Here is a 27,939-nt window from a genome sequence, read left to right as displayed (position 1 = left end):
TAATAGGACTGCTTTGAATTTTCACCTCCCACAATGTGAGTGCGTCAATCGCAAAGGAGTTAAAACTGATTTGACCTTGAAGTGCATCCAAAATGCACTTACATAGACCCGGTTTTAAGCTTCTCAATGCACTGTACTTTTATTTTTTACATAAGCTATAATGTACACATGTCAATGATGGGAGGATGAATGTTTTCTAGATGTTTTCTACAGTGTTTAGATGATGTTTACACATTGTCCTGTGCTTGAGCATTCTTTGTTGGGGGCAGTGTTAAGGTGCTTTTGAAACATAAATATGATACAGGACCTGTGCATAGGAAGCTATGCTGTTGATGCTGTCTGTGATTTCTGGAAATAAGCTTTGTTTTATATATCCAGTGTAATGTGAGCCGGATTAATGCAACTGTCTTTTTTAAAGTTTGTGCTATTTATACTGATTAAATATTTCAAATGGCTTTTAGTATTTGGAATTAAAAAAAAAAAAAAAAAACTTTCTGAAATAAATTATTAACAAAGAAACACACTTTTATAAAGTGAGCTGAAGTGCTTTAATTTACACCAGGTGACATCACTGCACTTTGAAGTCGTTCTTTATTAGTATGCAACCCAAAATGAAATAATTCTAAAAGAAATAATTCATGATGCCCTTAATAGGAAACAAATTTAACACATCTTGCATAATTGAAGATAAGCAAATGTACGCACAGGCAAAACTAACTTCAATTTCTGCACCAGTCATGATACAAAACTACAAAATGGGTTTTGCTTGTGGTGCCTGGATCTCACAATAAACATTATAACAGGATGTGCTGTTTACAGAATGGATGATCAAAAGTTACACACCAACTCACTTTTATCACTCAATATTTAAATCACATTATTAATTACTAAACGATTTGTTTGGACGGATTTTTTTGACTTCCTGATATTTTGTTTGATCAACGTAAGAGTAACCCATTTTCAAACACATAATAAACAAAAAAAATGTTCAATACTCATTGAAAAAAAAAAAAGATTATATACACAACCATGAAAATACCATAAATAATATCATACAAAGTACGGCATTTACTTCAAGGAGAGTGAATGCGGTCAGCATTTGATCATAAACTCGCTTTAAGTAACTTTGTCTTAGAATGTTTCCTGTGAATGACAATCACAGTTTACAACAGCGGCTAAGTCTACAGGTAAACAAAATGTGACTGTTGGCATGACTGTGTGACAAGAATCTAATAGTTAAACTGACTTTAGTCCAGATTTATGTTTCCTATTCAAACTAATACCATGCTGATAATAAGGCTGTGAATGAGACCTTAAATAATGCTCCATTTGTCCACAGAGAAAAATAATGTGATTCGTTTTTTCTCTTCTAATCGTTTGAAAAGCCTCTGCATAATTATGCTTAACCTTATTGAGTTACCAAACAAAGATAAACCGGAATAAATAATCAAAGATACATATAACCAGCATTAATCACATCACATCTTTCTTTGTCTGATGATTTGTTGTCAAAGCTTAGTAGATCTGGAAGTGAGCCGAGGTTGTGCCGTCTTTCCAGCATCTCAGGGTCTCAACGACGGTGGAGCGGCACAGCGGGCATGTTCTCTCCCGGTCGAACCACAAACACAGGCACTCCTCGCAGAAAACATGCTGCAGAGGGACATAATGCACGCCATCGACCGATAAGCACAGTAGAAGTATAAAAAAGGAAAAAACATGCTGGTTGTGATCAAAAGGTTAGGCAGACTTCAAATTGAGACAAGAGAGGGCAGCAAACACTGTTTTTCAGTCTAGAAACTCTTTAGATTAGTATCTGTTCCTTTGTAACACACACAGATTTATTAACCCTTTATCAAGTCATTTTAGGAATCCTTACCTGACAGAGTAGGGCGATGGGTTCTCTGAAATCAGCCTGACAGATTGCACAAACATCCCCTGCTTCGCTGCACTGCTGACTGCCTGCTCTGACTCCATAACTCTGGAGGAGGCAGTAAAAGAGCGACATATAAAAAGGATATACTACTTCACAAGATTCATTCTGAATTCTCGATGCATATATGCAAATTTGCACAAATCTGTTTGTGTTTTCAGACGTGTGAAGAAAGAAGGTTTAATCTAAATCTGACCTGGGAGCTGCAGAGCATGACCAAGGCCTTTCGTATGGCGGATACACGTCCACAGATGTCAAAGGACTGCAACACAATGGAGAGGACGCACATCAGTTTTTATGAGTCTAATCATGTCATCACATCTCTCTAAACATTTGTTCAAAAGCAGTGTGCATCCATGCTAGAGGCCAAGGAGTGGGGGTTCTGGGATGCAGGGGTTATCTGTTAAGCCTCACACAGGGGTCTTGACAAAATACCAATGAAGGGAGGTTCTGACTTGACAACCCTGGTGATGTCCTGGCTCTTGCTGCCCATCTATCAACACGATTGGGTGGTGGGGGGCATTAGGGGCCATGTGGTAGAGTAGGTAGTAGTATCAGCATTGTCACTAATACCTGCCTGGCTAGCATGATAAACAGAGCCCGGGTCTGTAGAAGTTTGCAGTGCTGTTTGGGTTGTGGTGTCTATTTATGCCCATGAGGTAAAACACAGCTCACATAAGCGGAGCGCTGGGTCTATCGAAGGGGGCCAGACTGTTTGGGTAGTGATCGCCACTAAGGGCCATATGGTAGGTTAGGTCAGTGATTCCCAACATAGGGGTCAGGAGGACCCCATGGGGTGTTGCTAGATGTCATCCAAATACAAATAAAGATTTGAAAATGATTTAAAATTGCATTTTTTTGTACCCATTATTGATAAGATATAGACAAAAAAGTAGTTACTTAGGGAATCCCTGGGTTAGGCGATGGATCTGCAGGGCATAAAGGGGGTCCCCACTGCACTCTTATTCTATGTATTAGGGCACAAGTATCTCATGTTTTATTTCAAGTTAAAAACAATTCTTTCATTAGGAATGGTCAGAATTTAAGGTGATATAATACAGTATATAGTTTCAGGTGTGGTACCACTCTGAAAGCATTTTACGTTCTAAAATATTCTATTCTATAGTCTTCATATGTGGTAGTATGAAAGACTGAGGCACATTTAGCAGTGTGTCCAGCATAGTAGGGTTAGGGTTAGGGTTAGCATGAATCAAAACAGATGACCTGATGATGGGGCTGGATGAAAAGCTCTTAAAAAAAAGACATGAACTGAACCACACATCAAAAAACCAATGCAAAAGCTGTGCAGACATTAAATTAAAACCACACAACCCACAGGGACACTAAATGTCAAGTCAAGGAATTAACAAAGTCGGTAGAATTAAAATAGTATTGCAACATCATTAAGCAGAACTTTACAGCGTTTTTTCAAAACTCCAAAACAGCAACAGGATAGCACATTCTCAGAAGAAGAGAGAAATTGCTAATGAATGTACCATCTCTGATCTCATTAATGGTTTTCTAATAAAGCAGCTGGGATTGATCCTTTCCACTTGTCCCACATTCCTGATTTCTTAGAATTCGCAGATGTTATCATTTCCTTTAAAGGAAAGCATGTTCCTCTCACCACCACCAGAATGTAACCGTGTTGTGACACAGCAGCATGACAAGCATGACGTGACTCGACAACTGATGCACATCCGGCACATCAGCTGATTTCAATATTGACGCACGGCTGATATGAGCTGATCTTGGAAAACACTAGTGTGCTGCACCTCAGTACACACACACACACACACCCCGGAAACTGTTCACGTTGTCCAGTTAAAAGCAGTTCCTTTATCAATGGTAAGATGCGCCTACTCACCGACGTTTTAGAAGAAGCCTGGGCTATATTTGTAACACGCTACATGACAACACTAGTGAGTAGATAATTCACCATTGCATCATTCAGAGTTCCGCAAAGTTTCACTATTTTAACATCCCACTCTACGTTGTTACTGAACTACTACTTTAAAACTGACTCATGTCTCTACACATATTTTTTAAACAACCCACAACTTCCTGTTCAGAAGTGTAGCTGTCTGACTACCGCCAGCTTTACTTGAAGTGGCAGAAAAAGTGCCCAGACTTTGCTTAGCTGGTTTTCCATGAACGATGAGTATTCTAAAGAGTTCTACCCTTCTTAAAAAAGGAGTCTGAGCTAAATGCTAATGTTGCCATGCAAACATGCCAGAAGGTATCATGATTACCACCTAGCACCGTGCGATTAGGGAACAGATGAGGTTGATGGGAGGGACTTTAGTTCTGTAAAATTAACTCAATATTGGCTAGATGAAGGTTATCTAGAGGAGTCAGGAGTCAAATCAGGGACTCACCAAAGTTTTTAAGGATTCATCCAGAGGGAAACATGATTTGTTTTGTACCAAATTTCATGGCAGTTCATCCAACAATTACTCACGTCATTTTGAAACAACAAAATAAAATGTTAGTTTCATGGCTGCACTACAGGAAAAGTCATGGGATCATCGTCTGTGTACCAGAAATGGCTGAGAAAAGCAATATGGCTGCCCCTTCAATCGTTCCTGAGACATTTTTGGTCTTGTCAGAAGTGGTAGGCCAACCAGAAGGAAGCTGATACTGCCGGTCCTTGAACACATGCTGCTACAGGCGCTAAAATGCTTAAACAAATCTTACAGCTATAATATTTTCAGCATGGGCTCCTGCTCCCCAGTGGATGGGCCCTAATTAATGTTAAATAACCCATGGAGTTAACTCTAGCACAAACACGGAGCCAACATGTTAACAGTAAAATACCTGACGTAAATCAATAATAATATTGCTATGAAACTTTTTGCAAACATTCATGTCCCAAATAAGATATTATTTTCACCTGAATGACCCAGTGAGCTTCAGCCTAGCACCACTATCACAACACACTTTAAAAGCCTCATATAATTCCCTCAGAGCAATCATCAATAATATCATCATGATGTTGCCACTTCTATCAAACAGTTTCATAATGTAGGGTTTATATGCTATAGGGGGATTTAGACCAGTGTTTCCCCCCTAATATAATGGTAGGGGAAACACTGTAGACTATACTTGCAGATTGTTATTTTGATACTCTGGCACATGTTACCTTGCAAAGGCTGTAGATAATGATTAGAGTGGCTCCCAGGAAGTAACTGTTGGACGGGTCTTCTCCCATGATGTACTTGTACCACAGCTGGATAGGCACCAGGGCCCTGAACAGCTGGCTCAGCTCCTCGATCAGCAGGTAGAACTTTCCCTGGATAGACAAACACAATTGAGGACCATAATAGCAGAGGAGACCTGTTTAGACGCTTCAATCAAACTTCTATTTTTTTAAAATGCTTACAAGACTGACTGTGAAAGTGCCTGTTAAGTACTTTCATAGCTCAAGTAAAAGAAGGTTATTGTCATTAACACAACAATGACATCATTCATTCCAAAGCTCCTGCAACAGTGCTTGAACATTAGGTCATTAAGGACTCAAAAAAAAACACAAAATAATTTAAATACCAAAATATTCATATTTGCAAAGATCAACAAAACAAAAAGCAATGATTCCACTCTTAAGAAAAAAACTGCTTTGAGGAACTTTATGCGTTGATTTTGGAAGCCTCAACAATACTGACTTGGTGGCGGTGGCATCTACATGAAAAAAGTCCATCTTCTTCACATTGGTCCCGTTTCTTTTGTATGTCATATAGAGGCATCAGTATAATTTGTTTTTTTTCATAACCAGTCAAAACAAAATAAAGATTTCTAAATCAAGACTGTATTCTGTCTTTGATCGACTAACTTACTGTCCAAAAAGCAGAAAGAGCTTGACGGCTTCAGGGGACTCTTCTATCTAGTCAAGAGCATTGCGGTATTAAAAGCTTAAACCAGCATGCCTCCAGCCCAAACATGGCTGCCATCCAGAGCTCCACAGTTTCACAGCAGTACAGGCAATTTCCCCACACTGCAAGGGAAACTGGCAGCGGCTCTTTCCACCTGCTACCCAGTGCCCACATTAAACCCAGCCCTGCGGGGGCTTACTAGCTGCTTTTAAAACACCCCCCCTCTCCCCCCCTCTCATCACAGAGAAGAAATGAACTTCTGAGTTCACACTGTCACAAAAAGCGGAAAGTGAATTGGGGATGGCTAAAAACAGAGGTGACCAAAATGGAGGCAGACTTGATTCCCTGATGGCCCCAATGGCATCCCAGCTTGCATAATGACTTCCTGGATGCTGGCTGACAAAGATTGATGACAGTGGATAAAGAGCCTCGAGCATCCAGGTTGGTAGGGGAGGAAGACCTCTGCTAGTGGCTAATTCATCTTCCTTATTGTCCCCACAGCCTCATATCCCACAGTGCCCATCACGCCCACGCAAAAACTGTCAAATTTAAAGTTTGGACAGAAGCCAACGACTTTGAGTAAGCTCTACTGCAGGCCTTGTTTGAGTAGTTTCCTGCTTGGTTTCATTACTTTGTCTGATCTCTTTATCGACTCAAGGACTCCACACACACAAATGCATAACTTTACATGTTAATCTGCAAGACTGTTATTAGTGCAACTTTATTTATTTTCCTTGGGGGGGTAACTGTAAGGATACATTTGTTTTACCTTGGACATTTAAATCGTTTTCTGCTGCATTATCCCAAAACTAGCTGTGATCCAAACCACATCACATCTATTTTACTGGACAATCTTTAAAAGGTTGGAAGAGAAGTTTTGTTGTCGGCAAACAAAAGAAATCTCACTGCTAGTTTTGTTTGTGCTTGACCTACTGCTTATCTGGGGAACTAACATGAAACAAGATATGAAATGTGATGCGTCCTGCTCCTTCACTACTGTTTATCTAGGTTCCATTTATTGTCTGATTGATATTGACCAATTTGCAAAACAAAAGAAGTGAAGAAGTTTACTGATGTTGCTTTTAGTTCATCTATCTAAAACAGATATTTATGTATTAATGTGATAACATTTGAGTTGTACATCATGTCATTTCTATAATCCAACTCCATTTTTGAATGTAAAGTTGAAAGTCAGACCGGCCCAGATATCTGTGGTTAGTTATCCTGATATCCACTGGCCCTTCCAGAAGCCAAGAAACATACTATAGCAAGAGGTTGAGGACCAATATATGAATTGAATATATATCGGGTTTTGGACGGTTGTTAAACAAAACTGCAAATTGAAAGATAAAACATTAAACTCTCAAAACATGTTAGAGCCATTTTTCACTTTTTTGATATTTTTGGAACAATTATCAGGTTTAACAATCACTGTGCCTTTAAACCTTGTTCAAGGCCAAAGTAAAAAAAAATAAAACACAAAGAGCAACATCAACAGAACAATTAATACACCAGAGATCAATTTGACCAAACTGAGGAACTACTGCAGGTGTCAAAAGACTCAGACGCTTGCAAAACTACAATGACAATACTCACAGGTAACAGGCATCACACAAATGCACAAGCAGTTATTATGATCTTTCTTCAAACATGCTGCCATTGAACCTCCGTATGTGTCCCTGCTATCGCTTGTGCAGACTTGCACTGATTATGTAGGCTCATTAGTGTGTCTGCCATTGGAGGCTTTAACTAAGTGCACGAGCCAATGATATGACTTCATAGGAGTTCAGAATAGACATGACTGTTAGGCCTAAATGAAACAAGTGAAAGGTAGCAATGATTCAATCTGAGAGTGTGTAAACTCAACATGTGTCCCATCAAAGCTGTCAAACCCTGCATGTTGGTTTAGTTTCTGTGTGTGTGTGTGTATGTTTGCGTGGGTGAGTGGAGGTTGCAGGTAATGGTCCAGCTCCAGGGAGGGATGACCTCACTCTTGTAAACCCCTCGAGGGCAAATGAGCTCAGTTGCTGTCCGCCGTGGTTCTGACAGGCCTGTAAGTCTGTTTATCAGTGGAAAATTTAATCCTAATACTTTGTAACCCCCCCCCCCCCACCCTCTCTAGACACACAAGCACACATACAAGCACACACCAGGAATACTAGCTTAAAACTGCACCTGTATTGAAATCAAACTCTATCTGTGTGTGTGTCTGTGCGTGTGAGCGTGTGTCTGTTTTTGCAGTCATATTCTGTAGCCTCAGGCGAGACTGAGCTTCCACACAGACTCCCAAATGCACAGGCTCACGTAAGGAGGACCATTTAAAACCTTATGAATACAAAACAGTTTCACACTGTGACCCTTTAGCGCTTTCTTCACCCAGTGAAGTATTTCATCATAGTTTAGCGCGGCTTCTTTTTTTTTTTTTTCAACTAAGTTTCCCAACTTTGACAGTGAACTTCCTCCAACCTAATCACTGTCGTTGCCATGTTATGGATACACGTGAATGTGGTAGAGAACAATAAGCTTAAACTCAGTTTCAAAGCAATTTCAGGTAAGCCATATTAGATTGTCCTGGTCTACACATTCAGTAACATGTTTAAAACAATCTTTATGTGCTTTGATAGTGTTACTGTGAAGCAGCTGCAAGAAGTGGAAGAGTTATAGCCACATGAGAAAATCGTATTTAGATCAAACTTTTGATAACTTTATTTTGGCACGATTAGACAGGAACTGTATGTGCAAAAAGCCACAATCATCATTGTAGTTCGGAAACATAAATGTATTAAATTAACAATAATCTTTATTATGAATTAAGTTGATTGATATTATTTGGATGTTGTTATTTTTTTCAAGATGTTTTTTTAATTTTTTTTAGCTTTTAGCCTTCATTTGAAAGGACAAAGTGGATAGAGGATGAAATCAGAGACAGAGTGGGGAAGACACATGCTGGACCTGAACCCGGGTTTCCCACTTGAAGGACTATAGCCTCCTTACATGGGGCACAACCTAACCGCTAGGCCATCTGCGGCCCGTTCATTTGGATGTTTTATAGGTTATACTTAAAGTGCCAATAAAATGACAGACATCACAAGAGCACTAAGTGATGTTCTGGGCTCTGGGTTTTGTAGAAGCTCAGTTATGAGCTTATGTTATTATAAAACAAAGGATATCTGGATATCGTCCAATTCGGGGAGCTAGAACCAGATATTATCTTTGAACCAAGTGGCTCACAAAAAAACTTCATTAGGATCTCTCTTTAACATTCCCTTGTAAAGGTAATCTGTATATTTGGTTTAATATGTATATATATATATATGTACAACACTTTGTTACAATGTCATAAAAGTGATATAAGTGAAATTATTATTAATATTTTGAATGGTGGTTTTATTGAGTTGTTTAAAAAAGGAACTTACTGAGCAATCTTTGCAGCCCTACACATATTCAATAAATGTCTAATGTGTGTGAAAGAGGTTGAAAATGGAAATATTAAAAGTTACATCTTCTTTATGTGTATTAAGGCTCACAGGAATTACTGTTGATCTCTTACCCTGGATTTGAAGGCAAGGAGAATCTTGGGAAGAAAGAGAACCAAACATTTCAGGCCGATGGTGAAGTACTTCAGGACAAAGTCAGTGATGCCCACGGCCCAGATCAGATCGAAGAAGTCAAAGCTGTTAAGGTTGGGCTTGGCAAACATGAGGCTAGGAGAAGGAAATAAGAACAGTGGATGACTTATTATTGGCAGGTCTGCTTCTCTCTCTTTCTCTCTCTCAGGATGATAGAACCACAAGCAATGCAAATGTTTTCAGGACAATGTAACAAACAAAATAATGAAATGAACACAAAATACTCACAGGACAAGACCAAACAAGAACAGGAGCACTCCCTAAAAGAAAATTAATGTAAAAATGAAAGGGCTTACACACATGTTCAAAAATAATGGGGAAAAAAAATACATGAAGGTAACCATAAACCAAAGATGGCAGGCAAAGAAACACACGGCTACTGCAAGAATTACGTGTTTGTACTCTACCTGTTGTGTAGCTCCTCTTGACTAAACGTAAAGTAAATGTAAACTATGTTCCCTGTGAGGAACATGAGGATCCACAGAGCAACAAATACAGAACGTTCCTCCTGGTAAAAAAAAAAATATATATATATATATTAAGACAAAGACAGCAAATTCAGCAACAGTACAATACATATGTACCCAAAATTATACTTAATACCATTGTGTTGCCCTCAATTCTTATTAGTCTTAATTAACTCAAGCCTCAAAGACATAAGCCTTAGAGCCCTAGTCAAACAATCAAGGGGTAGGTGTGAGGTACAAAATGTTTTTTTAGAATGTATGAATTAAACCAATCACAGTGTGAACTCATAACCATAAGATTGGCTTGGGCAGGAGTTTTTGGTTAGAGCAGGGCAATAGTAGGAGATAGTTCACTGTCTCCTAGTCCTCTGTCCCATCAACAACCCAACCTGAAAATGCACCCATTTTTAACTGAGGAGTAGGACAAGTGCTGCACATCCCTGTATTTAACAGTGGACACTATATGAATAATGAGGCCTTTAAACATAATGAAAATAATACACCTTTAACTTAGACCATGCTTTTATTGGTCAATGATATTATCTCCTCAGAGTGGCACTGCATTGTCAATGCAACTATCTACACTTTATTTGAAGACCAAAACATCCTTTGGGGGCAAAGATGGGCACAAGTACATCAGCTAAACACAAAAAAAAGTCGTTTCTAAGTGAGAAATGGAATATTCACTGTTGAGAAACTAGCTAATACAGTTGCTTGGATGTGATATAGGGCTCTTATTGTGTATAAGCATAAGCCTGGGTTTGAGCAAACATTTGAAATGTTCAAAATGTGTCATTTATTTCAAAACCTGAGCACAGTATTTAATATAGTTTAGGGTTTTTTTTTTTTTGTTTTTTTACCCGTAGCGAAACCTGGTGCCTCAATGTTGAATTGGCATAGGCAAATGTGCTGGCCATGCCAACACACACAGCAATCCCTGCAGAACAGAGGTTAAACACAATCACTATACCAGGCCTCATCATGCTAGTAGTAATATTTTTGTGTAAGTATTTACCATGAACACTATGACTCTACAAGCTGGCATACCTAGCTTATGCTGAAAGCAGACTTTAGCCAGCAGAATGAGGATGAAGGGGAAGCCTCTCTGCAGCCACGTTACCACTGCCTTTAACTCAGACAGGGCCGGAGCAGGGTTTGACGGGTCCTCCTGGGTCTCCTCCCTGGAGCTGTGCCTCTCTGAGGCGGCCCCGGTGGTGGCCTGCTGGAGCAGTGAGGAGGTCCTGTGCTGAAGGGGCTGGTGGTGGAAGTGGTGGTGATGTTGATGATGGTGGTGGTGGTGCGGGGGCGGTCGAGGAAGAAAAGGTCCACCCTCTGTACGATGAGGGCCACCTTCTTCCCTGGACGATGCGGTCATCTGGATAAAAACTTCAGGGGGAGAGCCCAGAACTAAGCCAGCTGCCTGGAACTGGGCAGAGGAGACCGAGCTGGAGGGGACACCTACCAGGCCTGAGAACATCTGCTGGGGTGAAGCGGGAGAGTCGGGCTTCAGGCAGTCGAACACGCCACCCTCATCCAGACTGCTCTCTGATCCCAAAGTTTGGCTTCGGCTCCTGAGTTGGGAAAAAGGAGGGAGATTATTTCATTTACAGTAGAGCTGCATCTTTCTTTCCCATGAAAAACAATCCAACAGACTGTACTGTTGCCTTTGTTCCTTTGGGCAGGGTACCCACCTGCTTTGGGCAATTTGTTGTAAGAACGACAACAGAAGCTATGCTGCTTCTGAGAGCTTATTTTCTCACCTGTCAGAGGGCATGCCATCCGTGTTGCTGCTGTGTCTCCTCTGCATGGCATACCGCTCCTCACCACATGGTTCAACCCTGCTAATGCAAATAAGCGTTAGCATCGACAGCCTGGCACAGAGGCCAGCTTACGGTTATATCTTATCTTCTGCTATGTTTTGGTCGCGTTTCATGTTTTTTTTTTTTTGTTTGTTTAAAGTAAGCTGGAGAACAATTTATAATAATGTACCTGAACACGTCCTGTGAATTGCCCTGCAGGTTTTGCCATCATTTGGTTGCAGGGGGGAAAGTGGGCTGATGTTGCTGCAAAAAAGATGCTCCGACGGGTCCGGGGTAGCAGCGAGCAGGTAGGAGAAGAAAAAAAAACTTCCTGTATGACGTCACCGAGAGCGCCTATCCACCAACCAGCGTCCGCCTTCCAACCCCACCACATCCGTGTTGGATATTTGTTTTGCTTATGCTGGATCTGTCAGGTTCGGTAGGATAATTAACAAATTTGCTGCTGTTTTTTCCCCGCGTTATTTAAGCAGTTTCTTCAACGACGACGTCCCGTGTGACTATAATGTGTTACTACACTGCAGTAGAGTGAAGGAGTGTTTTTTTTTTCCATCAGTGTCCAGCTTATCCTAGACAGAAAGCTAAGGCTAGGCTAACAAAGCAGACAAAATATCGATAAGCCTGCATGTCCACTGGTTTACTGTCTTTAGCTGTGGTGGACCGCAATTTGTTTTTGTTTTTTGCAGCCAGTGCTGGAGAAGCATATTTGTGAGTAAAATAAATCTGCAGCATGGGTTAACTTGGCTCTGCATTCTGTACGGACGGCTCCTGCTGGTGTATTGTGACATATCTTGTCTAATAAAGCTAGTTGAAGTCAAACATACGGTTTGCGTTGTAAGAGACAAAAAATACACAAAGCATTAGATATTTCCTGAAATCGATGTGCGTGGAGGTTTGATGTTTCGGACTGTCGCTGTCAGCGGAGCCTCCCACAGAGAGTCATGTTATGATGGTGCTGCGGAGGTTACTGAGGAAGCGCTGGGTGCTGGGAGTAGTCTTCGGACTGTCTCTCATCTACTTTCTCACCAGCACACTCAAACAGGTACAGCGATTCACACACACCACAAAGACACATCTTTACTCTCTAAACCTAAGAGACGGGAGAGCACACACACACAAAAAAAAAAAAAAAAAATCATTAAATTGGCACAACAGCGTCCCTGAACAAGTCGTGGTGGGCCATCTAGGTCAGGGATGGGGCAACTTTTTGGTCACAGCAAGGGGCCACATTCATTTAATTCTCACTGCCAGAGGGGCCAAATTGTAGAATACAAAAAACGATTGCAGTCGATTATGTCTCAAATTTATCTTAACATATACTCAGTTGTCAAATATTATTATGGACATATTTCTGATTTTCATGGCAGATTTTGTCATGTTTTCTAAATGTTTTCCAATTAATTGATATGTAAAAAATTGACCTGAGGGCCACGTTTAGGGTTGATGGGGGGGCCGCCAGTTGCCCAACCCTGTTCTAGGTGCATAAAATCCTGTTGACCCATTTTTGCACTTAAGTAACCCTGTTCAATAGGGTAAAATAATAATAAATAAACGTTGACCCTAAGCCTTTCCCAAAGACCAAGATTGCTTTCTTAAATGTGTTATAGAAAAATGTTTTTCTACCACCCAAAATAGACCAAATAAATAAATAATAAATAATAAATAAACCAAAAAATATTCAGACAACCATCATTCAAATGTAAAGCAACCAAATACATTTCACACTAAATGTAATCGATGGAATCAGCTATTTTCACATTTTTTAACTCTAAATTACTCAAAACACTATATCAATGATTAAAACAGATGCCAATCAATTTAACTGAGAATAAATACTGTTTTGTTGCAGCTCTAATATTTTGTATGCAATGAGAAGGGTTGTGAGGCGAATTGTATAACTTCTGGAAACACTTCTGTTTCAACAATAGAGTTTCAGTTTTGTAAGTTTCAGAATTATAATGTGTACCAAAAAAAAAAAAAAATCACTCTTTTAAGGCCATACATATCGCTTGATTTAAGAGTAAAGTATGTCTGCATTACATCGTCTGAATGAAGTCATAATTGGTTTTAATTCATCTTATCTGTTATTTCATGACCTTCCATGTGATTTTGCAGGAGGAGCGGACCATACGGGACCGCACACTCTTGGAGGCCAAAGATTCAGACCACCGCATCCCCTGGAAAGTCCGTTTTAACCTGGGCAACAGCAGCCGGCAGATGACTCAGTGTAGAAACTCCATTCAGGGCAAGACGCTGCTCACAGACGAATTGGGTAAGAGACGAAGCGATTACGCAGAGCTGTACAGTGATGATGACAGGTTAGCTCTGAGTTGCCTTTTAATCAACGCTGCATAAGCTTATCTGTGCTGATGTTTTACAGGTTATGTCTGTGACAGGAAAGACTTGCTGATTAACGGCTGCTGTAACGTCAATGCTCCCAGCACCAGACAGTACATCTGTAAGAGCTGCCTAGCCAACGGCTGCTGTAGCATCTATGAGTACTGCGTGTCTTGCTGCCTCCAGCCCGATAAGGTAATCTGTCACATCAAGGATGTTTTGGGGCTTGGTTTATTGCTTTCAGTAGAAACAGCTTGACTGGGAATATCAAGGTTATTATTGTAAATTAAAACTAAAGAGAAAAGTAAATTGCAAGAATAACACATTCATAATATTTAAATTAACACGAGTAACGCATGCTGTTCTTATAATAGCATAATAAAAAAATTATATCCTGATTATTTTTTTGTCATGTTTGTTGAAAACCAATACATCTTTTTCACAGAACACTGTCATTTTCATTCTGTTGAAGAAACCCCCTTTTTTAGATGATCTAGATGGATTATTATCTGTTTAAATGTTGATAGCGGGGGAGAAAGAGAGATCACTGCTGGTTGGGCTACGCTGTGTGAAATGCAACACACTGCGCTCTCTGTTCATGAGCTTGTCTCAACAGAAACACTGTGTAATATACAGTATATATTTGTATCATTGTATGAAGTTTGCCTTTTCTGGCCCTTTTGGCTCTTGCCCTGACAAGTTTCCCATTAAAAAAAAAAACTAAAACTAATGAAAACTAAACTAAAGGTATGCATTTTCACAAAATGAAAATTAAACTACCAAAACAGCATTAAAATCTAATTAAAACTAAACTGAATTTAAAAACAAAAAGGCCAGACCAAATATGCTGCAAAATCACAACCTACTATAACCTTATTATGCTGCACCAGTCAAGGTTGCGGCATGCGTACATTTTGAAAACTGACCTTTTAATGCAGTAGGTCAGAGACTACAGGTCTCATAGTTGAACAGTGGTTTTGCATTTCATGTAAAAGCAATCGAAGAGGACAAGAAAAAAGTTCAAAAGATTGAAATCTGTACTTGTGTGTTGAGCAATCTCCGAGCCTCTTATCTGTGTTCTTCTCCTCAGCAACTTCTTCTTGAGCGCTTCCTGAATCGTGCAGCCGAAGGCTTCCAGAATCTCTTCACTGCTGTGGAGGACCATTTTGAGCTGTGCCTGGCCAAGTGTAGGACATCTTCACAAGTATGTATGAGATTCAAAATTTTTTTTAAAAGTCTAACCGTCACCTCTGACGGACCACAATCACAGCTTTCCCAACAGATAATTCTCAAACGTAACCATAACTAATGTCATTTCTAAACTTTATCTTGGTTGATGAAAATGCTTTTCTCACAGATTCACAACCTCACATCCTGCCCTTTGTTCACCATTGAACTTGACTCAGCAGTGAAAGCCAGATAGATGATATGCGCTTATTTTAATGATTATTATTATTTGAGTTTTATTCTCATAGACTGACTCTCTAGAGCTGAAAACAGACATCAACACTCATTCTGCATTGTCTCGACCTTTGCTCAAAACTCAAAAATTGGTCATACAACTGAGAGATTTTACCTTAGTTTGAGTTGTTTTCTAGGCTGAAGGATTATTTAAATTTATAACATTGCTGCTTCTTGTTTAACTCGATGACAATCAAGTCCACTAGTGTTTTAGTTTTCTACTTGATAAACTTTTTATAGGTTAATTTCAATGTAGCCGCAATTTTCTTTTTTTTGTATATATATATATATATACTATAAATTGTTAACCTGGTTATCTTCCACTTTCATGCAGAGCGTTCAACACGAGAACACGTACAGAAATCCTCAAGCAAAGTACTGCTACGGAGAGAGTCCTCCAGAGCTCCTTCCTGTGTGAGCGTCGGCCTTCATTCTCTGAATAAGGAAGAAAAGGAACAACAGTGGGACAATAAAGCATCCCTCTTTGGACACAAATGGTGCTTGGAGAAGAGATTCTCAAATAAAAACTGTTATTTTGGACATGTTTGCATTATAGTGGCAAAGATATTTAGATAACCAGGATCAAACTCAAACTGGACACATGCTGTACATGATTTGATTATTTTACACTTCATAAGTGCATTGACGCGTCATACATTCATCCCTGATGATCATCAGGTCTACATAGCTGGCAGCTCAACCCCAAGAACTCACTTCAAACCAGTCCAAGTCATGGCTTCATCCACAGTAAAGGAAGGAAACAGCTATTGTATGTTTAATGTGACACTTTTAAAAGCCGCTAAGAATGTGTCATTACTTCTGTGTCTCAGTGCATGTCTGTGAAACTATTTAATACAAAATAAACGTGACTGTGAAATGATATGATTGATTACATACGTTATGAATGTTGATTGATATTTGTATTTTCTATCAAATTTGTTGTCTTCTTGGTGTAATGGGAAATTCAATTCTGGAGTATGTGTAGGGTATTTAAAGGGTCTGGAAGCCTAACAATTGTTAAAGGCAGGGTTGGTAATTTTAAAAAACTAGCATGATTTTGAAAGTAGCATTCCCTCAGTGCTCTGTCTACACCCACCCCCTCCTCTCTGTGCCCCCTCAAAAGCCACGCCCCCTCACTTCCATGCACGAGCGTCATTGCTCCAGAAGCGGACCTCAGCTCCTCTCTTGCATTGTGTAGAAACTACGTCGTCTCACGTCTCATTCAGCGCTAAGTAAACACAAAACTTTATCAAAACAAAAAAAGTGACTTTTTCACTACTCAGGGCCAATGAAAAACTCACAGTATAAACTCTGTCATCGGTGAAGCGCTTTGAGTGTGGGCCAGTGCACGCAAAGGGTCGTACAAGCAGGGAGACAGGGAGGCCTGATTGGTTCATCAGATTGGTACCTCGTGGCAGACAGTTTTTACATCCTTACAACTGACAGATTTTCTTTGTTCCTTTTTCTGAGCACATGAGTTATTCATTTCTGTCAGGACCTAAAGACAATTTAAACCAAAATCTTAAAAAGTGTATCCTGAGAAAATACCAACCTTGCCTTTAAGGGATGAAAAATAACTTGATTTAATGGTTGTTGAAAAGTCACAGCTTTGATGTACTACAGAAGAAACCATACAGAAGAGGAAATTTATATTTTTTTTACAATATAAAAATACAATCAAACGGTACGAAAAGCTGTGTTTTGTTTAAAACAAGGAAAGGACATTTGAGTGAAGGTTTTCCCCGTCTCACAACTCCTGTCATAGATGTGTAGCAAAGGAAGACAATTTCAGGAAAACATCTGTGATCTCAAAAGTTTGTGAAATTTCTGACATTTTTGCGGATTTTCTTTAACATTGTGCCTCATTTAAAACTTTCCGATCCACTGCACAAAACTTGAATTGTATTTAATTGATCACATAATTTGAGAAGGACAAGGCTCTCATTAATCTTTTTCACAGTGTTGTTCTCCTGTATGTCTTTGATGGGAGTTTGACACATGTCTGCCTCCGTGCACTGTCCATCTGTCCACAAATTGACTGTGGAGTCCAGTGATTGGAGTCCAGTCCTGGTGTCCTGAATGTGATTTTTATCAGCTTCTTTTACTACCTCAGGCGATGGAGCCTGCTCACAAGGGATGGATGGCCAGAGTAAACAATTAATCATTGTGAAGGCTGAGCAAACAAACTATCGTAATTAAGAAATGTATTAGAGCCCCTTTTCATTGCCGCTTTGGCAGGTTGATTAATTACTGTCACATGGGAACCATATCAGCTGGTGGAAAGTAGCACATTTAATGAACATAGTAATATTTTTATGCAGTCTAGAGGGTTGGTTTGATGTTCTTTTTTGTCTCAAAGCTTTGCAAAATCTACTTGAAATAGTAAAAATGTGTACTCAAGTTTGGAATCTCATTAAGTATCTCATAAAACTGAAGAAATGTGAATAACTGTTAAGAAACCTAGCTCAAATAACAGTTTTGACGTTAACACAATAGATGAAGACCGCATATTTTGAAGCCCTAAGCGGTATCTTAAGACCTTTGAGTCAGAATCAGGGGAGACAGTAGAAGCCTTCTCATCCTTGTTTCACTTGGTCACTAATGGTGTTTTGCAAATGACGTAGCTTTCCATTTCATATTATCCATTAACATACACATGTTAGCTGAGTTTCCCTTATTTGTTCTCTGAATGAGCCTCAATGATGGCTCTGAAGCGTTAGCTAGTGCAATATCATAACAAAACCAAACTTCCTCCACCAACACTCAAACTCTAAATTATCAACTACATTCAACACTAGTTGCTGTTGACAATAACCTGAGAAACTTACACTGATGTGAACTGTCGACAACAGTGAAAATATCAAAGCACGCAAATTTAAACTCAATATCAAGAACACTCATAGAAACTTAAATTACATTATTTTCAATTGGTTTTGAAGCTCATTTCTAATAACTTTAGCTGCTTATTATAATGTATGTAGGGCTCTTAATTATATAGTTTTAAAGCTGAAGTGGTTTTGGATTTCCAGTGGCTTTAGCATCGATATGAAGCTAGCTTGTTAGCCTGCCTAACTTAATAGCCAGCCTGGACTCGGTTTAACATTTTAAAAAGGCCATCTATAATATTATTTATTGAATCAATCAAATACTGAATAGTTTTACTTGCTGTTTTTTTAACTAATGGGATATGACTTGTGAGTTAATACACTTTGGGAGAATATTTTATTAAGCTTGAATTTGTAAGTTTTTGTACAGCATTAGGTTACTGTCTCCATACTTTATGCTAATCTATGCTTAAAGCTAAGCAGCTGCTAGCTGTAGCCCTACATGTAAAGACATCAGAGTGGGACATAGGCTATTGGCAGCAGGATCATAGTTTCTTATACCAACCAATCAGAAATGTTGTTGTGCTTATCATCTGAAATTGAACAAGCAAACCAAATGTATTCTTGTATTTTATTTTAAAAAGGTAAACATTTTCATAGCTCCATTTCCACAGTACGATGCATGTCAACAAATAACACATCTTATAAAAAACATGTTCTTTTAAAACAGCTGCCATAATTTGTAACACATTTTGCAATCCAAACTGAGATCAAGGGGAAACTACAAGAGGTATCCTCTCCCCTCCAAGTAGTCCTGACGGGTTCCGTCAGCAACTTTATGTCTCATCTTGTATTTTCCTTTGATTATTGCTCTGGTATCTATATGTTTAATCTTCTTTTTCTCTTTGACTGTTGACATGTGCACCTCAATCTTATCCTCAAGCCAGTTCAGATAGTCCTTGGCAGTCTTCAGCAGAGTGTGACTCCACTGCTTCCTCTCATACACATGCTTGGGCATTACGGGCAGGGGTGGCGCCGGGATGCACTCTCCTCCGAGGGTTTGCTTCATACACACTGCAAGCATGTTGACCCTGGAGATGGTTTCTCTGAGCTTCTTGTGAAGACGACTATCTTCAGGATTCAGGTTGCTCTTTTGGTCCTCCAGGATTTTCTCCATCCCTTGAGCAATGAATATGAGGCTGCACTGAACCTTTGAACCGTGGAGAGAAGAGTTTATGTTGACCTGTAGCTCAGGGAAGCCCGGAGACCAAGTGCCGAGGTGCTTCCCATTGGCTTCGTCCTGAGGGAGAGAGAGAGAATACAAACTGAATACATACTTCAATATAAAATCTGAAATGCCTGTAAGTTCAATAAAAAAACAAGTTTGGAATGAAAATGTCACAATAGCTTGAATTTAAAAGCTTGTTTCATTGAATATTTATTTGTGCATTGATTTGAAAGAGTAGGAGCTCTGTTCTCAGCTTTGTTCTTATTAGACTTACATCTTAAATAAAATATAGGCACAAATAGTTATTTTCTAAATTTCTTATATTAATTGTATTTCAACTTAGCCTTTAACAATACAATAAATTAACTCATAGTTCACAGTTTGTCAGTAATTAAAAAACAGACATTTGCACCAGTGTTTCCAGGAACATGAGGAATACCGTGTGTCACTTATTGTGGGCTGAATGAGACATTTTTCTTTACAGCTATACAATTGTTTACATTTAAAATGTTTATAACATCTCAGTGTCAAAGCTGTTAAAGAGATGCATTTCTATAGAAAACATCTATTCCAGTCCATATCTTATTTTCTGTCTGTAACATAAAGTGGATTCAGTTTTACGACAAATTCCCCAAACTACAACACAATTATACAGACTGTTTTATTGAATCAGTTTGAGGCTTTACTAGTGTTATTTACTAAATATCCTATTTAACACTGACATGAGCCATTCTTCATAATACTACTTGTACTTTTGAGACTTAAATATGTCATCAAGTATTACTAAACACACATTTTAAAGCAGAAGTAATACTGTAAACTTCTGTAATACAATTGTGATATTGCCACTTTTATGTAGGTAAAAAGTATTTATAACCCTTCTTACTATTCTTCTTTAGCCTGCAAATTGATTGAGAAACATCACGCAGAAAGAGCTTTAAAAAATACTTAATACATGCTTATCATTGTGCAAACTTGAGGTAAAAATGTCAGGGTCCTGAGTGTGCTGTTCTGATTCATGCTGTGACAAATGGTCGAACAACACAGTTAAACATTACTTACAAAACATTTCAAGCTCTCTTCCATTACACCCTTGATAAGGGCAGTCATCGCTTTCGGCATGCATGAAACTCTTGCAGCAAGTTCCTTTTGTGCATGTCCTGCATCCAAGCCGTGCATCAAAACCAACAACCAGGCGAACACAACTTTCAGAAAACCTGCAAATCAAAGTGCAAAAAACATATGAAGTTCAAAGTTGGACAGAGTTTCCTCTCTGATATTCTTGAATGACAAAAAAAAGAAGAAAAGTAAGCTACATAGTATACTTTACCTGTTCTATAGATCATTCTGACTCCTCTCATGTTTTCAAATGTGATGAGCAGTGACTCCGTTAGTAATGTAACACAATAACACAAGATCATTATTATATTTGCTCAACTCTCACTAGAGGCGTGTGAAAGCAAAGAAGATAAACCCGCCTTATCTCCAACTTCAGCAATAAGTTTTGATGAAGAAAAAATGAAGTGGCAAACTGATCAAGATAAGGGTTCATTTGACAAGTCATCACCTTGTGCTCTCTGTCACTTCCAGTTGAGAAAATGCTGCAAATGTTAAAGATAAGAGCGACAAAGTAGACTTTCTCTTAAACACCGCTGTCCTGAAGGTTTACAAGAACAAAAACAGTGATCGTTCTGCAAAAGAATGACATTTAGGTGAAAATATAATGTAAATAGTGAACGCATGGGGTTATTTAGCATTCACAATGTACATAAACTGTGACTTAAATGAATAAATAAACTTTCATCATTTCTATTGACTCACTGCCAAAGAAACCCCCTCCACTGAACTCTTGACATAATTTATTAATCCCTGAGGGAAAGTCAGGTTTACACTCTGTTATGGAGCGACATGCTTCTCACACACATAGGCCCGAAATAAACACATGGACAAACAGGACCTGTGGACATGCATTAGTGGAGAGATGTCAGAGTGGGGCTGCTACACACTGCTATGCAGGGAGCGCACCAGAGCTGTTAGAGGCTTGGTGCCTTGCTCAAGGGCACCTCGGCAGTGCTGGGGAAGTGACCTGGCACCTCTCCAGCTATACCAGACCAACTTTCATATTTTTTGGACCGGCGACCCTCCGGTTCCCTACAGACTGAGCTGCATGCCGCCCCAAAAGAATAATCATAATCAAATCCAGTCCAGTCATTATTTATAAAGTACATTTCATTCACAGGGCTACACAATGTGATTTATATAAAATAAAAACATTTAATCCCAGTAGTGGTAAGTGTAATTGCAGAAATTCAACAGGTTTATTGACAATTTTTCAAAAAGTCATTATAGACAAGGCAAGATTATTTATAGAGCACCATTCATACTTAGAGCAGTTCAAAGTGCTTTACACAGTTAAAATGAAACAAAGAAATAGGACATCAACGATTTAAATACCAGACACCTGACAACAGTCTTACCTTCCCGATAGACACAGAGTTACCTAATTGGTCTTGCCTAATTTAAATGGATTCTGTAAAAACAACCCACCCCAAAAAAATCATCCCGATGATTTGGGCTCACAGTTTGCTCTGTCTGTGCTGGATACAGTATGAAGCTGCCCGGAAACCCACCGCAGGGCTGCTGTGATGGCGAAACCAACTCATAGTCTCTATAATAACTTTTTTTCAAGGTTTCAATACATTTTATTTGAAAAAAAATATAGGAGTCATGCAATTCAAGTTATTCAAGTTATTATGGTAATCCTCGGAGTACTGTAGGTTTCTTCTACTGGAGTTGTATACTAATGAAATTATTGTTGTATTTAAAAATATTTTTTGTACTTGTGATGTCTATGCATAGGCCATTTGGCCCTTTAAATATGAAGGTTTTGCATAGCTTATATTGTATGTTGATATTGGTTTTGGTGACCTCAGGGGTTGTGTATATACAGTGGGTACGGAAAGTATTCAGACCCCTTTACATTTTTCACTCTTTGTTTCATTGCAGCCATTTGCTAAAATCAAAAAAGTTCATTTTATTTCTCATTAATGTACACTCAGCACCCCATCTTGACAGAAAAAAAACAGAAATGTAGAAATTTTTGCAAAGTCATTAAAAAAGAAAAACTGAAATATCACATGGTCATAAGTATTCAGACCCTTTGCTCAGTATTGAGTAGAAGCACCCTTTTGAGCTAGTACAGCCATGAGTCTTCTTGGGAATGATGCAACAAGTTTTTCACACCTGGATTTGGGGATCCTCTGCCATTCTTCCTTGCAGATCCTCTCCAGTTCTGTCAGGTTGGATGATGAACGTTGGTGGACAGCCATTTTCAGGTCTCTCCAGAGATGCTCAATTGGGTTTAGGTCAGGGCTCTGGCTGGGCCAGTCAAGAATGGTCACAGATATTTCAGTTTTTCTTTTTTAATAAATTTGCAAAAATTTCTACATTTCTGTTTTTTTTCTGTCAAGATGGGATGCTGAGTGTACATTAATGAGAAATAAAATGAACTTTTTTGATTTTAGCAAATGGCTGCAATGAAACAAAGAGTGAAAAATGTAAAGGGGTCTGAATACTTTCCGTACCCACTGTATATGTGGAGGTGTGTCCATTTCACTTGTTCATGTCGGATGAAGTGCGAGGGCCCGAAACGTTACAGGTGGTCATTTTTCTATTACATTTAATTTAATTGGAGCAGCTCCTGGTGTGCGGACTATTTTTTCTACTTTTGGATGTTTTTCTGTTCAGCACCCAGTACTTTAGTTTTCGGATGTGCATGCTGTTTGATATGTTTGAATCAACATGTGCTGTATAGCATTGAATAACTTCAGTCAGTCTTCAGCAGTCAGGAGTCAGTATAAAACGTACATTTATTACACAATAAAAAGGAATGCAACAAGCAAAAATGATCACCAGAATGAAAAATATGACACACACTGAAAACAGCATCCCTTTTACATACTTTGATATATTTACACTTGTACTTTTACTGTTCCCTGCCAAGTCTATTAAAGTGAATATTCTGTTATTAAATGAAACTTAACATTGTCCATATAAAGTGCTGTGTTCAGTCATAATAATATAAATACAAAAGAATTATGAAATATTAAATAGTATTATCAATACAAAACCTCAAGAAAAGTGTAGGTATTAAATAAATATATCATATATATATATAAAACAGTCTTTTTCACAAAGATTTAATAACAATACACAACATTTTATGTTTAAAAAATCCATACTTTGTGGTTTAGAAATGTATATAAAAATGGTAAATGTGTATTTTACTATTGTGCAAAAGTAGCCTATTCATTCCAATGTGCAGAGTAGCTGCACTAGCTATACAGATGGCTTCCTATGCTCTGCTTTTCCACCACGTTTAGCATCTTAAGCTTTGCAGAGTACACCAGAGAGGAAGGGGAAACCAGGTGACATCATCAGGGTTATTCAAAAATCCAAGCTGATTACTTCGTAACATACTTCCTTTCCCATGTCAAGTACCTGAGCCACCTGTGAAAGCCAGTACTTTACTCTGTCTATAACATGCCAGCCATACTTTTTCTTGTCATAGTCATAATCATGGTTAAACGTCAAAGCCTCTGGTTTTGCCGGCAAAGGAGTGTCTGGGTGCAGCGTTGTGAGAATATGCTGTAATCTTTTCGAAAGGTCAATGAGTCTGTCCTTGAAACGTGGCAGGAGCTTCTTAATAGGTTCTTCGTTTCCAAAAAGGTCCTGCAGATATTCATCTACCTTCAAAAAGTGCAAAGAAAAAAGCTCGTTCTTGATGTAGATGTCCTGAAGCTTCTCGTAGAACTTCATACCGGATATTGTGGAATCAATGACATCGTCTGGAGTTGAATCACTAAAGGAGTCATGATATGCCATCTAGAAGAAAGAATATGTTTTAAATACATTTTCCACAATTATACATTTGAAGTAAAGGCAATGATTTTTAGCTCATACAACGTCACGTAGATCACACTCATTGTTTTTGAGAAGAAAAAAGATGAAGTTATTGTTTTTTTTAATGCAGCAATTCATCTCTGGATTAAAATCCATTCTTAAACCCTCCGGTAGAGGGTAGAGGTAAAGGGAAACAAGGACAGGTGTAATGTGGTCTTTTCTCTTGCTATGAGTTTAAAGCCTGACAGCAGCATTTTTGAATGTGATACTTGCTAATTCCTGAGTAAAGTGCATTGAAATAATCGAATCTGGAAGAGATGAATGCACAGATCACTTTTTTTTTAAGTCAGGAGGAAGAAGGAATGATCTTATTTTGGTATACTGTCTCAGTTGAGCAAAGCATGTCTGCATAACTTTGGTCACCTGGGTATCAAAAGGTAGGTCTGAGTCAATAATGACCCCTTGGTTGCAGGTCTATCTACAAACATTACTGTAATACAATTGGATAGAGATTACCAGTATAGCTAGTACTGGGGCCTGAGGGAGTAACAACAAGCACCTTGGATTTTGAGTTGTTGATAATAGTGCAGTTTATGTACATCAGTAACCAGGGGTGTGACAAAATCAGAAACCAATCAAGAAAGATAAGGTTTATGGGGCGCTTGTGGTGCAGTGGTTAGTGTGTGCGTCTCATATATTGAGGCTATAGTCCTCAACGCGGGCGTCCCAGGTTCAAATCCAATCTGTGGCTCCTTTCCCGCATGTCAATCCCCACTCTCTCTCTCTCCCTGATTTCCATCTCTGTCCACTGTCCTATCTCTCCAATAAAGGCACAAACAGCCCAAAAATCAAAATCAAAAAGAAAGAAAGATAAGGTTTATGACTTCAACATTTGGTGAAGCTTTAACTTTTCTTTCATAGAAGTGAGGTGAAACTTTTTTGGATTAAGAGGAATTTGCACATTTTTCTGATTTAGCAGGAATTTAATGTACTGCCATTTTAGTACACGAGCAACTGATCTGATCGTTATGATTGGCTGGGATTGGATGATGTTGTCGCACATTGTCAAACATTTCATTGCCGGAATTACTAAAGCCCCTCAAGTCACATTCAAAATCTATGGAAGCCATCACGAAACGCAATTCACATAAAGACAACCTCTGAATTAACTCTGACTTTAGACTTCAGATCTTACTGTACACTGAAATCTGTGCAAGGAACCTAAGATCATAAATAAGGTTTTGATCAAGAAACTAACTGATCAAAGACCAGTGGATACATTTGAAAGTTTTGCACCAGCTACAGAAAGTCCATCTAAAATGTGTGCATGGTTACAGTAACAATCCGAAAGGCAAAAATATCAAACTTGGAAAACCTGCATGACAAAATCACTGTACTGTACTTACAGTACATAGCTTACCAGTAGCGTTGTTGCTTCCATTTCCAATAGTTCTGCAAAAGACTTCAGGTTGTCCAGGTCTTCATAACATCTTGAGTTAAGTGGAGCCAGAAACACTGGCCTCCAGTGGACCTCCAGCAGTATCAAGGCCAGAACTAAGAAACAATCATGAGGATACAGGTGACTCAATGTGTAACAGAGCATAAAAAGAATTCTGCTTTTTTAAGGGTGATTTAGCTTTTTTAATTATTTTTGTTAAGGAGAGACATTAGCTCGTTTTTAAGGGGAACAAGTAGATAAACTGAAGAGCCATAAGAGCCTATGCCTCGTGGTTGGTTCTTTAACACAAATAAATTCCAACCATCACACTACACATGAAATCATCGTGAATACTTCTTTGAACACGGCTACTTCAAAGGCAGTCGTTTTTTTTAAGAGGTAGGACATGTTCAGTTAACTTATACTAACAGTATAGTGTATTGGTATCCATATATATACAGTTCAGCCCTGCGCATACTCAATACTACCAGTACACAAATTATATATTTTATACACTATAATATTATTAACCCAAGCACTGGATTAATCCACAGCCTTGTTACAAGATGTAACCATGTTTTAATTTGAACATTTTTAATGTGTAAGATTAAATATTTTAAATATACTTACTATAGTGACTTAAGAGTCCATTGAGTTTTGAATCCATAGTCAAAGTTGTCAGTAATTCAGCTTATCCTCTGTTGTTGTTTATAATATATCCACGTAAAAACAGCAAGGTGTTACATTAAAAGACTTTTCATCACTTCTCTGGCCTATATATACAGCATTAAACCCACCCACACTTACACACACTACATGGAATGACAATTTCCATGATGACATGACAGAGGTGTGACTTAAATAGTTGTATGTGCTCCTAAGATATGATCTTGCAAACAGGCTTGTCACTTAAAATGACAAAATATCAGCAGATCAAATGAGACACCATTTTTAGGTATTTGAGTATGAACCGAGAAACTCCCCCGTCAGAGTAATAACCCAGACTAAACTGATTCCACAAAAAAAAGGTTATAGGATGAATTGAATAGGCCATGATGAAGTTAATGGGATACGTAAGAAAACAAAGCGCACAAATGGGCTTCTATGATTCAAATCATGCTTTATATTTTGGTATATGTGACTTTTCTATAATCATGGCTGTTTTGTTGTCAAAATGGCCTTCTATTATTCCTTAGCGCTTGTAAGAGAAGTTCAAATTTAACTAGCTGAAAAGAGGAACTCAATTATAGGTTTTAAAATACGTATATTATCCTGGGACAAGGTGTCAGAATAAAACATTGCTTTATTTTTTTAGTGGAAATAAGTAAACTGGTTATGAAACACTGAAAGTAAAATGTATGCCCCTGTAAGGCCTAGAAAAGCAAGCAAGACCATCAGCAACAGACTGATTAGTTATAGATATTTTTAACACTTGTAACAACTGCTGCAGAGTTAAAGGACACTTCAGAAACAGGCTGTTGGCATTTTTTTCCATAATAACTAATAAAACCTGTAACAGGACAAGATAAGCAAAGAGAAAAGGGTTCCCTTTTGGTCATTCTCCATTCTGTTTTCTCATCTTTCCAACCAGAGTTGTGATCATTTGCATTCTACTGTTGAAGGTTTAATGTATGTAGTCGGGCCCAATTCGTACCCACAACACCTAGAGTTTCAGGTGACAGACACGATAAGTCGTTCTTCAGTTTCTCCTTGACACTTGTTTTCCATATATTCCACTCAAGAGTATTTAATCATTCATCTTATGTGTGTCACTCATACTGTGGTCTTTCATTCACAGCTCCCTACAGTTTGTATCACTATACTTTTTAAACTATTAAAACTAACTACTACTAATTACTATTTTAAATGTCTTACCTGAATTAAACAACCAACAGGACTTAAAATGTCTGCAGCAAGGTTTCAAAGCTCTGGTCTGACAGGGGCTTTTGCATGTTCTCCCCGGTATGTGTACCCTCCAGGTACTCGCACTTCCTCCCATAGACCAAAGACATACTCGATAGATTAATTGCGCACTC

General features: G+C 38.6%; 4 protein-coding genes across 4 annotated transcripts; 1 reads left to right on the top strand and 3 right to left on the bottom strand.

Moving 5' to 3' along the window:
- Positions 1-572: 572 nt before the first annotated feature.
- On the bottom strand, positions 573-11,979 carry rnft2 (ring finger protein, transmembrane 2). Its single transcript, XM_061038399.1, has 10 exons — positions 11,885-11,979; positions 11,656-11,733; positions 10,943-11,466; positions 10,756-10,832; positions 9,836-9,936; positions 9,350-9,503; positions 5,073-5,222; positions 2,127-2,192; positions 1,877-1,978; positions 573-1,650 (listed from the first exon to the last, which is right to left on the bottom strand). Exons 2-10 carry the CDS (start codon positions 11,700-11,702, stop codon positions 1,516-1,518), a joined length of 1,356 nt encoding a protein of 451 aa, XP_060894382.1. The 5' UTR covers positions 11,703-11,733; positions 11,885-11,979; the 3' UTR covers positions 573-1,515.
- Positions 11,980-12,523: 544 nt separating this feature from the next.
- Positions 12,524-16,392, top strand: spring1 (SREBF pathway regulator in golgi 1). The gene is made up of 5 exons (XM_061038398.1): positions 12,524-12,754; positions 13,828-13,984; positions 14,093-14,244; positions 15,140-15,253; positions 15,845-16,392. Exons 1-5 carry the CDS (start codon positions 12,659-12,661, stop codon positions 15,926-15,928), a joined length of 603 nt encoding a protein of 200 aa, XP_060894381.1. The 5' UTR covers positions 12,524-12,658; the 3' UTR covers positions 15,929-16,392.
- A 2,560-nt stretch (positions 16,393-18,952) lies between these two features.
- LOC132974367 (uncharacterized) lies at positions 18,953-21,039 on the bottom strand. The gene is made up of 3 exons (XM_061038397.1): positions 20,894-21,039; positions 20,626-20,780; positions 18,953-19,635 (listed from the first exon to the last, which is right to left on the bottom strand). The coding sequence occupies exons 1-3, from the start codon at positions 20,982-20,984 to the stop codon at positions 19,117-19,119; spliced, it is 765 nt and encodes a 254-aa protein (XP_060894380.1). The 5' UTR covers positions 20,985-21,039; the 3' UTR covers positions 18,953-19,116.
- Positions 21,040-23,418: 2,379 nt separating this feature from the next.
- Positions 23,419-26,636, bottom strand: LOC132974985 (uncharacterized). The gene is made up of 3 exons (XM_061039334.1): positions 26,534-26,636; positions 25,886-26,019; positions 23,419-24,447 (listed from the first exon to the last, which is right to left on the bottom strand). Exons 1-3 carry the CDS (start codon positions 26,568-26,570, stop codon positions 24,010-24,012), a joined length of 609 nt encoding a protein of 202 aa, XP_060895317.1. The 5' UTR covers positions 26,571-26,636; the 3' UTR covers positions 23,419-24,009.
- Positions 26,637-27,939: the final 1,303 nt, after the last annotated feature.

Source organism: Labrus mixtus, chromosome 5 (assembly GCF_963584025.1).
Source record: "Labrus mixtus chromosome 5, fLabMix1.1, whole genome shotgun sequence".
NCBI classification, from domain to species: Eukaryota; Metazoa; Chordata; class Actinopteri; order Labriformes; family Labridae; genus Labrus; species Labrus mixtus.
Note: the sequence above shows the minus strand (reverse complement) of the source record. Positions and strands in the feature narration are given on the sequence as shown.

Excerpts from the sequence above, each read along its gene's own strand:
- rnft2 (XM_061038399.1), bottom strand. The coding sequence starts at position 11,702 with ATGCAGAGGAGACACAGCAGCAACACGGATGGCATGCCCTCTGACAG. Across the intron at positions 2,193-5,072 it reads TTATCTACAGCCTTTGCAAG|TCCTTTGACATCTGTGGACG; the intron begins GTAACATGTGCC and ends ATTGTGTTGCAG. Across the intron at positions 1,651-1,876 it reads CCATCGCCCTACTCTGTCAG|CATGTTTTCTGCGAGGAGTG; the intron begins GTAAGGATTCCT and ends GTCCCTCTGCAG.
- spring1 (XM_061038398.1), top strand. The coding sequence starts at position 12,659 with ATGATGGTGCTGCGGAGGTTACTGAGGAAGCGCTGGGTGCTGGGAGTA. Across the intron at positions 12,755-13,827 it reads TCACCAGCACACTCAAACAG|GAGGAGCGGACCATACGGGA; the intron begins GTACAGCGATTC and ends GTGATTTTGCAG. Across the intron at positions 14,245-15,139 it reads GCTGCCTCCAGCCCGATAAG|CAACTTCTTCTTGAGCGCTT; the intron begins GTAATCTGTCAC and ends TCTTCTCCTCAG.
- LOC132974367 (XM_061038397.1), bottom strand. The coding sequence starts at position 20,984 with ATGATCTTGTGTTATTGTGTTACATTACTAACGGAGTCACTGCTCATC. Across the intron at positions 20,781-20,893 it reads CAGAATGATCTATAGAACAG|GTTTTCTGAAAGTTGTGTTC; the intron begins GTAAAGTATACT and ends TTTGATTTGCAG. Across the intron at positions 19,636-20,625 it reads AAGAGAGCTTGAAATGTTTT|GACGAAGCCAATGGGAAGCA; the intron begins GTAAGTAATGTT and ends TCTCTCCCTCAG.
- LOC132974985 (XM_061039334.1), bottom strand. The coding sequence starts at position 26,570 with ATGGATTCAAAACTCAATGGACTCTTAAGTCACTATA. Across the intron at positions 26,020-26,533 it reads TGGACTCTTAAGTCACTATA|TTCTGGCCTTGATACTGCTG; the intron begins GTAAGTATATTT and ends ATTGTTTCTTAG. Across the intron at positions 24,448-25,885 it reads TGGAAGCAACAACGCTACTG|ATGGCATATCATGACTCCTT; the intron begins GTAAGCTATGTA and ends TCTTTCTTCTAG.